Genomic DNA, 12682 nt, shown 5'->3' with positions numbered 1-12682 from the left:
GCAGAACAATGTGACGTTTTTGCCTACACCTAACTTCGCCGTATTCATACTGAAGTTCAAGTGCACAAAAAACCCACAGCACTTTTAGTACCTCTAGAAATGATAAATGAACTCGACAGCTAACCTGGTTTAGGGGCTCTATGGCCCTTTACGGTCTGCCAGTCATGGTGGGTAATGTGTATCATATGAGGGTCAGTCTGCCTCTGGAAACGTTTTGGTCTTTGATCCCATACAGGGATTAAGAGACGGGTTGGCAGTGATAGACAGAACAGCCACATCAGTGTCTGCCTGGCTGTTGAGTAAGCACTGATAGAGTCAGTGATGCAAGAAGGCTAATGTGCGGTATCAGACAGGCACTTTTCAAGGGATTTCGAGGGAGGTTCCAAAAGGTGGGGAACTGAAACAGCTGAAGGGGAAAGTTAATATTTCAATCCTGAATGCCAATTACTGCAGCTGAATCAAAATATTCTGAAAATGCTGCATCAAATATGAAGAGAATTGGATGTCTTAACACAGATGACGAAGCTTGGAACTGATCATTAGCTTGAAGCTAGATGCAGCTAGCAAGTCCATCTTGTGCATTGTGTATTGCTGCATCTGAATTTCCACTACTCACAACCATTAATAGAGGGACATTCCTCTTCCTAAGCCATATCTATATCCATATCAGTAACAAAGGACGACTGGATTTAAGACAACACTCTTGGAGGCAGTAGGCTTGTTTAAAGTAAAAGAGCTGTGAACAGATGTGTGACCTGAAAGCTTAAGCTCTGGATAAACAAGTGAAATACTAAACAGTAAACAGGTGATGTGGTAGTCAAGAGAGCGAGCGTGCCCCTTGTGACAAGGGACAACAAGGCAAAACAAACACTTGGTTAAGTGTTTATGATCCGGGCAACAAAGATGGTAATTCAGAGCCCCGGCGGCTCTGAATTAGTCATAGACTGACTGGAAACATGTGTCTGGACACCTTTAATGTGTGCTCATGTAGATGCCCATGCATCCATTGGAAATGTCCATGGTGTGTGCAAGTACTCGAACTCTACTTGTTCTGTAAAAAAAAAAAAAAAAAGTGATATCGGTGCATCACTAGCATGTTGCCTGGATATATGGTAATTGCAAAAACTGAAGTAGCCACAATTGGCAACAATCCAACACTACCGCTTGAAACAAGACGTTATGTTTGTTTGTAACGGCACTCTCAGCTCAGATCTGCATCCACCTTTGAGCGTAAGTGAACCATACGGCTAGCTCTGGGTGGTGCAATAACCTGCACGCAGCACTTTGCTAACGAGAGGACGTGCACTGTGGGGGTGTGGGGTCTGCGAAATTATGTCGAATTGTGTTTGTGTGAGTGAGCAGCAATGGGGGATGTTTGCCGACTGTCTTGGCAGCCTTCAGAGAGGAGAGCTATTAGGAGGGTTTTTTTTTTTTTTTTCTCCCCCTCTCGTCTGGCTCACGGCGAGAGATAGTCTGTCTGTCTGGACTGTCAGTCTGAAAGATGAGAGACATTATCACGAGCGTATTCAGGCCGTGCAGGGCGTGCACGCGCCCGTGCTGACAGCGACCTGGCAGACGGTGCTCTCAGGTGCTCTGAGAGGAAGCACTTTCGAGACATGTAACTTTTTTTTTTTTCTGAAGAGATTGCTATCTAAGCCTGATCTACGGCTCGAATTTTCAACGTAGAATCGGCCGCACTGGACGAAGTCAACCCCATTTGTCATCTGTTTGGCACCATCGGGTTGGATAGAGTAGATTGATAGAGTATCATATGTTTGCACGTGTGCATACCTGGGGCTGCTGCAGGAGCGCTCCCTGAACATGACTCCTCCACCGCAGGTCCGCGAGCAGTCGGACCACTGCGACCAGGCGGACCACTGGCCATTGACGGCCCTGGGACCGTGTTCGCCGAACTTGATACACTGACCACGCCGACACCACTGGACAAAACGGACCAAATGAGAGGGTTAGAGCAAAGAGGATGATAAGCGACAAAGACTTTCTTATCAGGAACTGAGCGTTGGGCAACACTGAGGCTGCCAACACACCTGGACACACAAACCCGTCTGCCGCAAGCCAACATACACACAAGCGCAACCCCAACATACCCCAACACTCCAAGTCAAACACAGCACTCATACAAATCACCGCTTCTCCATTGGGAGCATCGAGTTTCCATATAGGAAGAGGTCAGGCCACTTGTGTCCACATTGGAGAACTGACAATAAGTCAGGAATGAACCAGACTTTGGCTGGATGTCTTCCAACTTGAGATTGCAAGGCGAGGGACGAATGGTGAAGAGTTTTGACACCTGCGGTGTGTTTAATCTTTCACCAATGAAACGGAAAGTTACAATGACAAATTTGTGCAATCTAAACCTTTTGCTGGCCATAAGCGAGCTAAGTTATCCCTGGAGAAATACCAGAATTGACGGGAAAATGGTGCCATTTGCTTGAATTTGTTTGTGGGGGAGCAATCATTTGAAAGAAAAACACACAATCCAGTTCATACACTGTTAGCCAGGTGTGCCTGATAGCCAGAAGGCGCTTACCATATCAGGACCACAGCTTGTGCCTTCAGCAGCGGGCATGAACTTGGTCTCGCACCGATGTCCAGTGCGATGGCACCAGAGAGACTTGCAGATATCCTGTGAACACAAAACACAATTAAATACACCGGTAAAAGTTAGCATTGAGCTACAGGTTGCTGGCAGCCCTTTGGCATCACGTTCTTTTGATGTGCCTCCATCTAGCAGCGGCCTGTTATAAACAGAAACACCATTATGCCGCTCAATTAACCCACATCAGTCAAAATACCCAGGATATAAGCTTTTTTTTTTTTCAACAAAGCTCTGTGTCAAATTCAATCACTGTACTTCTGTGATGAAACCAGCAATAATTGAATGTGTCATCTGACCCAAAAAATAAAGAGACAGAGCGAACGAGTGGGCACAGAGGGAGTCTGTGATAGACAGTCTGGCAGCACGCCCAAGTACAACTGGCACCAAGAGCAAAAACAGCAAATAGTCTGTGTCCCTGTACGTGTGTGTGTGTGTGTGTGTGTGTGTGTGTGTGTGTGTGTGTGTGTGTGTGTGTGTGTGTCTTCATGCTGATGTGCCTCCTCTGACATGAAGCAGGTAGTTGAAAGCCACTCCACTGCAATCTACATGAGCCCAACAGCAGCAAAACAAAAGGCAGCTTTAAATGTAAAAGGTGTCTCCAAATTCCTTTTTTACCAGTGTGTAGGTTGCTTTTACCGCCCACCACTGAATGCCCACGCCCAAGATTAAGACATGCAGATTGCAGGGAAACGTGAGAAGGACGTAAGAATGAGAGTGAATAGCCAATGCAATGTCACGTGCACTAATCCACCATATTAATACAAGTTGGCAAAAGACGGTTTCCAAAGCAATCACTGGCCCAGGGCAAGAAAATGCTGTAGTTATTTAAACAGCATTTACATGTCAATCAATGTGGCTGAATGCGCTCAACATAAAGGTGTATACAAAGAGCACAAGGCCGGAGGGGGCGGGGGGGTTCCCATTGAAGTAAGTGAATGCATCTTAATGGAGGGTCAGGTCTAGGAGGGGTTATGGCTTGTTAAGTACAGATCATGGTGCTAATAAATGAAGTGGAGATTAAACGCAACATCCTTTGAGCTGTAAAGCAGACAATTAAAACCTCTATATATGATCGGGGTGCACCGCCTCATTGCTAGTGGCCTGTTTAGAGTCTTGGTATAAGCAAAGAGGCGATGAATAACTTGATGCAGGGTTTTTGTTTTCTTGGAGTCCATGTAGTAGTAATTGCATGTTTTAATGAGCTACTTTCAAGGGCCTTGCTCTCTATTGATTCCTCTTTCCCTGGATATCACGCTGGCTTACGTTATGAAGGCTTATTATTCAACGATCAATGGGCCCCGGTAGCTTTGAAAAAAAAATAAAAAATGAAGGAATATTCAAGAGTACAAAAGTAATTGTAAATCAAGAACGTGCTGAAACGCATCGACTTGATGAAAAGTGCTCCGCTGTGTGCTCAAATCTATTTTGCCTTCAGCGTGTTTCTCCTCACTGACTCAATGATTCGATGGGGTTCAAAGCCAACATTCTTTTCACACACAAGTTGGTAACCTGACCTGCTCGCATATTTAACACAAGCGAGCGTCTCCTTGGCCTTCACCGTCGCACCGAGACCAGAGAAACCTTGTCCAACTGAATTTCTTGCAGTTGCTGTTCAGCAGTGCAGCCGCTACCAGTGGCTGTGTGGCTGAAGAATCATTTAATAAAGAGGTGAAGACACAAAAAGACCTCGGAAGCCATGAGGAAGAAATGTTTGAAAGAAATGTCCGTTTTAACCTCTAAGGACGTCAACAATGGAATGTTACAGTTCAGAACTATGAACAGATATATGTATATGCATGAACATATGGTGGTATATATATATATATGTATATAGATAGATAGATACGAATTAACCATATTTCTTGTCTGTTTTTTGTCACGCAGAGTTCAAAATCCTGTCAAAATTGAGTCGTAGATGTCTCACCTTGACAAAATCAAGGCTGCACAGTTTAGCCTTGGAGCCAAACTGCCACTTGCACTGCGTGTCTGCGTTGTACAGCTGACCAGGCAGTTGCTCGGGGTATTTGTACTGACCGATCTGCTTGGGCTCATCCACCAGACAGGATGCCTGGGCTGTTCTGGTAAAAAAAAAAAAAAAAACAGCAAACAAAATCACATTTTAGGAAAAAGCTGACAGCCAGCCACTGAAAACATGAGGAGAATTCTGGCGTGCAGAACCCGGGCCTACCCAAGGAACCGACTAAGGTACTGCCTGCTACAGGTGGACCAGAAGAAGACCCCGTTGTTTCCAGCCAGAGTGGGAGACATGATGTTGCCTTCCGTCTTGCGGCAGGGATTTCCCTCCCCGTCGTGGATCATTCCGAAACTGGATGCAGAAAAAAAAAAATCACAGCCAAAACTGAGTGCAGGGGTCGCCAGCGATGGTGAGATTTTGTTCAATGTAGATGTACACAGTCAATTCTGGGGACATACATGGACACATTTCACGAAAAAGCACATGCCTGAGACAACTGGTTAACTCATTTTAGCCTGACTGACGGGTTTACATGCACTTCAGTTGTCCAATCATAATGGGACTAAGGCAATCATTTGGTTTTCTCAAGTGTCATGTAAACTTAGTGAATGTGGAGGAGCAGCGGCTCTACTCCGAGCTCCTCCCGGGTGACTGAGCTCCTCACCCTATCCCTAAAGGTGCGCCCAGCTACCCTACAAAGGAAATTCATTTCAGCCGCTTGTATCCACATTCTCAATTGTTTTTCGGTCATGACCCAAAGCTCACGACCATAGGTGAGGGTAGGAACATAGATCGACCAGTAAATCAAGAGCTTTGCCTTTCAGCTCAGCTCTTTCTTCACCCTGACAGACCGATAGAACGGCCGCATCACTGCAGACGCTGCACCAATCTGCCTGTTCATCTCTGAAATTAAGGCTGCGATGGCATTAATGGGAGCATTTAAAATAACTTTTTTTCTTTTTAGGTAACTAAAAATGTACTTTTCACAGAATGCAAGTTTTTGTTTTTGGTGTAAGGAACTACTAACAGTAACTAGTTACTATTTTTCAGTAATTAGCACAATGCTGTTGATTTGTCACAGATCAAATTTTGACTGAACGGTGTTGCCTGAAGACGTCTCTGTTTTGCTTTCATGTAAAAAGTCAAAGAGGAAAAATGACGTGTTTTCTTTAAATGAGGCCATATTTAATCTTGAAATGTTTTTCAATGCTTTTTAAGTCTTTAAACGATTGTGGCTATTTGGTTTTTTCACATTTTTTGTTCCACATACTTGTGTCCGGACTCATGAGCGATGGTAAAGGCCAGACCCAGGCCTGTGTCCTCATTGATGGTACAACTTCTGTACTTGCTGCACATTCCACTAATGGGGGCAAAACCTGTAAGCACAAAGCAGTGTCAAAAGAGAGATGTATTTCAAAATACACAGGCCGAATGATAAAGCACATGGTGCCAATCAGAAAAATGTCCATAACCAATTGATTTCACTGTAAATATAAAAGAGGTGAAGGTTTTTGTACCCCCCCACATCCTCCCACCCCCCCATGCCATTCATCTTTGACATGTTGCATCAAGAATCCCCCTTCAGTCTCACGGTGCAATTTAACTCCAGTTGCCCTCAACACACATGCTGACTGTTCCACTGAGGTCAAAATGGGATTTTACAACAAGATAATGGTCCTTGCCATCGCCAACTACACGATTTGTTTGTGTCTAATGTAGCCACACTTTTCGAAACACAAAAAAGATTAGTACTTTTTCATTCAAAATATTTGACATCGCATTAAAAAAAATGTAAGGTCATCCGAAAGCTTTCATTCAACTACTTAGTCTTAGTATCTTCCACATTATGAGGAAGACAAGCAGCCAAGGGTTCACAGTATGAGTTGAACTTAACTATTTGTGTCTTTGTCCAGTCAGTGTAAAGAACTACAGCACTAATGATGGTGGATCTGACAGCACTCGTGGAAAAAAAATAATAAAAAGCTCCCCTAATGCTTTTACTGACAAGCTGATGAAAATATTCAGCAGTATTCACAGGTTGTTTTTTTTCTCTCTCATATTCTGGCAGCACTTCCTCCCAGTGGATCCAAAAAATACAAGACACATTGATGGTAGAAACATCTACTGTGTCAAAGACAAACCAGCCCGCAGTATAGAATGTAGATCCAGACGTCAAACGTGTAACAATACAGGATTAAGATTAGGGTCGCACAAAAACTGATGACAATTTCACGTTGAAGCATTTTCAATGAGCCGATTTCCCTAAAAATGACAGTTGACCTAAGGTATATGTCTATCATTCGTAGAGAACCTCCACTAAAGAATAAATAAAAAAATCATTTTGCTCCACGAAGAACAGTGATGCATCATCTCCACCTTCACCTTTCCAAACCACCCCCTGCTGTTCACCTACATTCACTTGCCTCTTTCAGCAAACTGCGTTTTCTTCGTTGGCAGCATGTGCTGCCATACAAAATGTTTCCACACAACATTTACTTTCAAGCAGGACTCTGTCATTTATGAGGAAAAGTGCGTGTCAAGTTGGCTTTGGTCTTACCCAGAGTGTCACAGGGCTCATTTTTCCAGGAGCAGATGTCCAGGCCAGTGAGAAGGACAGCGTGGTCGTGCCGTTTGCCGCTCTTCCCCACCAGACCCGACTGCCACTGACAGAAACTGTTGAGGGACTGATCAGCGTGATGATTTATGGTCAAACCCAGCTGGAGGTGAAAGCAGAGATGCAGCAATAACAAGCAAGAGTGACTCAGTTGAATCGATCCCCATGAGTCACCGATACAGACGTACGACTTCTCCTCTGAAACTTGGTATAAATCAACTCACTGGGTCTTGTTCCAGTAGCAATAAGCTAACCACCACGATGTTGATGTCAGTCCCAATGGTGCCGTCTTTGAAAAGGCTGGAAACCTTTGAAGGAGAAGAAGACAGTCTAAATGGTGGAACATAATCACTAATAAAACTGTTGGGCTTTTGGTGCTTCAAAGGAGCAAGAACTTTTTTTTTTCATTATTGAACGGGGGTGTCCAAACTTTTTTGAAACATGAAAACACCCAGCGGGCAGCTGTTCTGTCGTATGTGGTACTGCACACTGCTCTGTTTAGTCATGTAGTTTGGTTTGTTTGAACCTACGAATCCGAATGGTTTAGAAGTTTGACAGTTATCGTACACCATATGCACCGTCCAGACTTAGGCTCACCATACGTAATAAGAAGAAGATGCATCATAAGAAAACCATAGTGGTGAACTAATCCCTGGTCCTGCACTGGTAATTGTGTTGCTTGTCTCTGCAGACTGATTCAGTTATATGTGTTAGCGAATGCCCACCCTCATGTGCCACAACTTAAACGGATTACGCAGTTAACAAAAAACAGCAAAACTCAGTTTGTCATTACGGCAAAAGTTTTTGCCATTAGAACATCTCTGCCTTCAAACCCCCTTATTCAGCAAATCTTTTGAAAAGAAACTGCTTTTATATTTGGCAACTTGGTTGTTTTCCATGATCCTAATACTATATTTATCTAGTTTCACAGGAGGCCTCTGTCTTTCCTCCTCCTCCCTGTGCCCCACCTCACCATGTTCATGACAGTTAGGACGTAGGTGGTGACGTTCTCCCTGCCGTGTTTCTCCAGCATCTTCCTGTCTGCCACCACTAGGGTCTCCACGTTCAGTCCCCCCACCCTGTTGGAATTAATGGGAGACCTCTTCGCTCGGCTCATCTCTTCAGCCGCAGGCGCCACAAACTCATCGGGCAGGATGAAACGGTCCTCAGCGGGTGGCCTGGGAGCATCTAGGAGAGGAAGGAAGGGAGGAGGGAGAGAGGGAGTTATGAGGCAGAGACAGAGACAAGGGCGAGAGGCTCAGCAGTGAGGGTCAAATGAATGAACTGACTCTTTCCGGCCTCACACCGGCCGATAAGAATAAAGCATCTGGCGTTTATTGGTCAGGAAATTCACTCCTCTCTGGTTTCCAACCACTTCCATTCAAATAATAGATAAAACTGTTACACAGCAGCAGGGCTGAGAAACCTGTGGACGTAGTATACCCGGAAAACATTTATTACAGAAATGATCTTCCTAATACGATTTAGTAGCTGTGAATTTCTTTTTCTCTCTTTTTCTTAAGCCCAAGCTGGTGTTTCCTGGTCTGAATCCATGTCCCAAGTATGTTGGTCAAATACATCAGACTGCACTTGTGCCATTCTCGACATGGCTGTCGCGAAGGCCAGAGGGCGGTCAATCAAAGACACCTGCCTGGCCCTGAAAAATGATTAAGCACAGTTCTTGAAGAATGTTGCCCAGGTTTGTTATCTGTCTGCTTGTTACAGATGCTTGAACAAATTGCACAACTGGGATGCCAATGCCTGGATTTCAGTCAAAGCAGGCTTTAAACTTTAATGTTACACAGCAGAACTATCACACCAATTTATTAACCTTTTCAGAGAAAGCCATCTTCGTGTAAACAGCCCCTAAGAGCAATGCCATGCTTATTAATAACACACACTGCCATTATTCTGACACTTTTTAAAGTCAACAGAAATACACAAGAGGTTTAAAGAAATGTAAGGTTCCCTTACATACTTTGCTTGCGGCGTCCGCAGAAGTGATGCCTCTGAAGCTTCCCATGCTGGTAGTCGTGGTGGCGATGATGGTGATGGTGAAGGTAGGGGTTGTCAACACTGGAGGAACTGCCAGGTTGGCTACCGGAACTGCCGTGGACGATGTGTTCCGCCGAGCGTTTGTAGATCACATGTGGGTGGTGACCTTCAGGAGCACTGTAGTTGTGTTGCTCAGCCAGATGTCGGGGCATGGGAGCTATCAGGTATTCCTCCTCAGACATACGGATAAAACCTGACTGAAAAACACAACACACAAAAAGCTTAGGGAGCCTCTTTGGGAACACATTTTTCCCCCTCCTGGTAATTCTAATTCAAAAGGATGGTCATGAAATCACTTTTCTGCTGCTCTCAGTGGCAGTAACTGACTTTGAGGACATGCTCAAGATCTGCTCAACATCTAAAGCGCCCTAAGATTACTTTCTTATGAAATGGCAGCATACAAATTACAAAGACAATGACAAATTTATTGTGAAATTGAACTTCAATGAAAATGGATGTAGTCCTTAAGGACAGAAACAGGAAGACACCACATTCACATTTAGCGGGTATTGCACAACTTGCATTGCACATCCTGTACCTGCACATTCAGAAAAGTCAGTTTGAGTGACTGGCAGTGTTGAGTATAGTTATGGCTCTGGCAGAGAAACTGTTCTTGGGTCTGTTTGTGCGTGTTTTCAATTCTGTAACGTTTTCCTGATGGCAAAAGTTCAAAGAGATGATAAGCTTCTCAGTTTTTGCAGTGTTCTCTGAACACCACAGTGGCAGTGACTCACCCCACACCCCCACCACACCCCACCCCACCCCGCCGCCTTGGAGATGAGCCACAGTGCACAGTGGTGTCATCCGCAAACTTTACAATGTTGTTGCTGGAGTGCGCAGGGACACAGAGTGCTAAGGAGATTGTGGGGGCCTACTCTCATTTTCTGAGAAGTCCTTGATCCAGCTGCAGATTGAGTGTGGTTTTCCCTGTTCTGACAGTTTAATCACCAGTCTTGTTTAGCAGGATGGTATTAAATGCGGAGCTGAAGTCTACAAACAGTAGCCGAGCATTGCCCCCCCACCCCGCCGCTCACGCAGATGGAACAGAGAGAGCTGTGGCCATCCAAGGACATCCTCCATGGGTCAGTTAGTTCTGTAAGCATATTGGTGAAGATCAAACCTGGGTGTGAGATATGACGATAAGAGGATGTGGGTCTGAATAAGTTTCTCAAGGCACTTGGTGATGACAGGTGTGAGTGCTACAGGATGGTAATCATCCAGGCTGCTGATGGGGTTCTTTTTCATGACTGGGACAACTGTGGAGGACTTTGGGCAGGGTGGGGCAGCTACTCGGGACAGGGACTGGTTGAATATCTTGGTGAAGACCCCCGCCAGCTGGTCCGCAGACCCTCTGCACCAGTCGCACCTGAAGCTGTTGGGTCCCGCAGCTTTCCTTGGGTTCAATGCCCCCAGCGTGCACCGCACCTCGTGCTGCTCCACAATGTGGGCTGGTGGGCGGGTGTAGTGTAGCTGCCTCCGGTGACTCCACCTCAACAACAGTCAGGTTGGTGAATCTGTTGTTAGCGATGTGCTGTAGCCCCTGCCACACCTGCAGCAGTCCTCAGTCCTCCCTCTGTAAGCAGACTCAACCTCCCGGATGCCTCTCTTTAGCTCAGCTCTGGCAGCACTGTGATTTGCTGCATCGCCAGACCTGTCCGTTTTTTGGTTTCTTCTACCTGAACAGGCACTGCTCTTCTCTTCTCTTGTCATCTCTCATTCTCTTGGCTGATTTGATTCGCAAAAAGCAAACCGAGTCTTGAATAACTGCCTTTTTTTTTTTTTTAACATTGGTGGCCAATGAGGTTCATCCTTTTTTGCTGCTGTAGTCTTGACTGCAAGACAATATATGTTTGACTTGTCGCACACCAATGCACACCACACTACAGCAGTCAGTAACATATTTTAGCAATCTCGCAATAAAACAATAAAAGGCACAACTTCATTCACCAAGGCTGGTTTGGTTTTTCCAAGACCGCACAACTGTTTCAGGTTTCACTGTGGCAGAGTGACTGCTCCCAGATCTGTCGACCCTAGCTGTAGACAGTAGTGGGGTGCAAGTTATCATAGGAACAGAGGGGCTTGCCGTTTCGTGGCCCTGTTTGAGTCAAGTGCCCTGAGCTTGTCGCCCCTGAACTGATAGAGACTGAGCTGCTGAACCTTAAACATTCCGTGTGACCACGGGAATCGAACCTAATTCACTGCACAACCCGGCGAAGGCACAAAAAATGCTTGTGCAATTAAACATACACAGGCACCCACTGATTTAAACTCAGACCGGTTTAAGTACGGTTGCACACACACACACACACACACACACACACACACACACACACACACGTACACCCACTGACACAGCGACCTCTGACCCTTCCTGTTGGCTCGTCATCAGCTTCCTCGGAGGCCAACTGACATTTGCAGGTCTCCGCGTTTGTGTCTGTCTGTCGTACGTATGTGTATGTGTGTCCGTGTGAAGTGTGACAGGACCCAGCTTCTGTTGAGCTGACCCCATTCCCCCCAGACTAGCAGGTGGCAAAATAAACAGAGACGGGACAAAAGGGAAGCCGCTGTGGGGCTCTTGTTGTCAAAACACTGCAGAGATATATGGCAGCCTGCCATCATCAGAGCCATCCATCCATCTATCCATCCATCCATCCATCCATCCACCCATCCACCCATCCACCCATCCATCCACCTCTCTAACCCAACATCCAGCTGCCCACTACCTCTTTCATCTTTCCATAAATCAACTGCTTCCATCAATCATTCACGGTGGGGCAGAAATCTATTTTACAGGAAGTGCGCTGTCAAACTCCTATATTTTGACAACATGTATGGGCCTCACGGTCCGGCGGTCAAAAGATTTGGACTCTTCTGCTGTGTCAGTATCTGCCAAAACAACCCTGATGTCAGTGTTTCACAGCCCCCCTGCTGCCAGTGAGCTGCACCTGGTAGCAAAGAGACGACAAAAAGACCCCCCCACACCCCACACCACCACACACACACACACACACACACACCACCACCACCACCACCACCGACTTCCCCCTCCAGGGTCTTTGGATAAAATATATCAAATCAAAGACTTTGAATGTGACGAGAGGAGGGGGTCCTTGACAAAAAAAAAAAAAAAAAAAAAATGAATGTGCTTTCCAAATATAGACTGGAATTCATAACAGAACAGAAGGGGGTCAAAGGAGGTGTCTCCCATCAACGCACACATACACACACACGGCTGCTGCTTCTGATTTCCCCATCCCTTCATCTTCCTGGCATGTTCAACACAGACCTGAGATGTACAAACATATTCCTCTTTTAAAGATGAAACAGCGAATCCTCTGAATTTGTCTGAGGGCTGTGTTCATCAAACACTATCAGTGTTACGATCCTGCAACTGTGAATTTGTATTTATATATTTGAT

At 45.5% G+C, this 12682-nt stretch overlaps 1 protein-coding gene across 1 annotated transcript in view; it reads right to left on the bottom strand.

Annotated features, from left to right (window-relative positions):
• adamts18 (ADAM metallopeptidase with thrombospondin type 1 motif, 18) overlaps nucleotides 1-12682 on the bottom strand; it is a 59630-nt gene that overhangs the window by 30439 nt on the left and 16509 nt on the right. The window contains exons 4-12 of the mRNA XM_076028416.1: nucleotides 9188-9461; nucleotides 8183-8397; nucleotides 7434-7517; nucleotides 7153-7312; nucleotides 5866-5971; nucleotides 4809-4946; nucleotides 4545-4698; nucleotides 2552-2647; nucleotides 1792-1940 (exon numbers count right to left, since the gene is read on the bottom strand). Coding sequence (XP_075884531.1) covers nucleotides 1792-1940; nucleotides 2552-2647; nucleotides 4545-4698; nucleotides 4809-4946; nucleotides 5866-5971; nucleotides 7153-7312; nucleotides 7434-7517; nucleotides 8183-8397; nucleotides 9188-9461 — 1376 coding nt within the window. The remainder of the gene's footprint in view (nucleotides 1-1791; nucleotides 1941-2551; nucleotides 2648-4544; nucleotides 4699-4808; nucleotides 4947-5865; nucleotides 5972-7152; nucleotides 7313-7433; nucleotides 7518-8182; nucleotides 8398-9187; nucleotides 9462-12682) is intronic.

The sequence above is a fragment of the Nelusetta ayraudi genome, unplaced genomic scaffold (genome assembly GCF_046127955.1).
Source record: "Nelusetta ayraudi isolate G7.1 ecotype Tasmania unplaced genomic scaffold, CSIRO-AGI_Nayr_v1 ptg000023l, whole genome shotgun sequence".
Lineage (NCBI taxonomy): Eukaryota > Metazoa > Chordata > Actinopteri > Tetraodontiformes > Monacanthidae > Nelusetta > Nelusetta ayraudi.
This window is presented reverse-complemented; position numbering and strand designations above follow the sequence as displayed.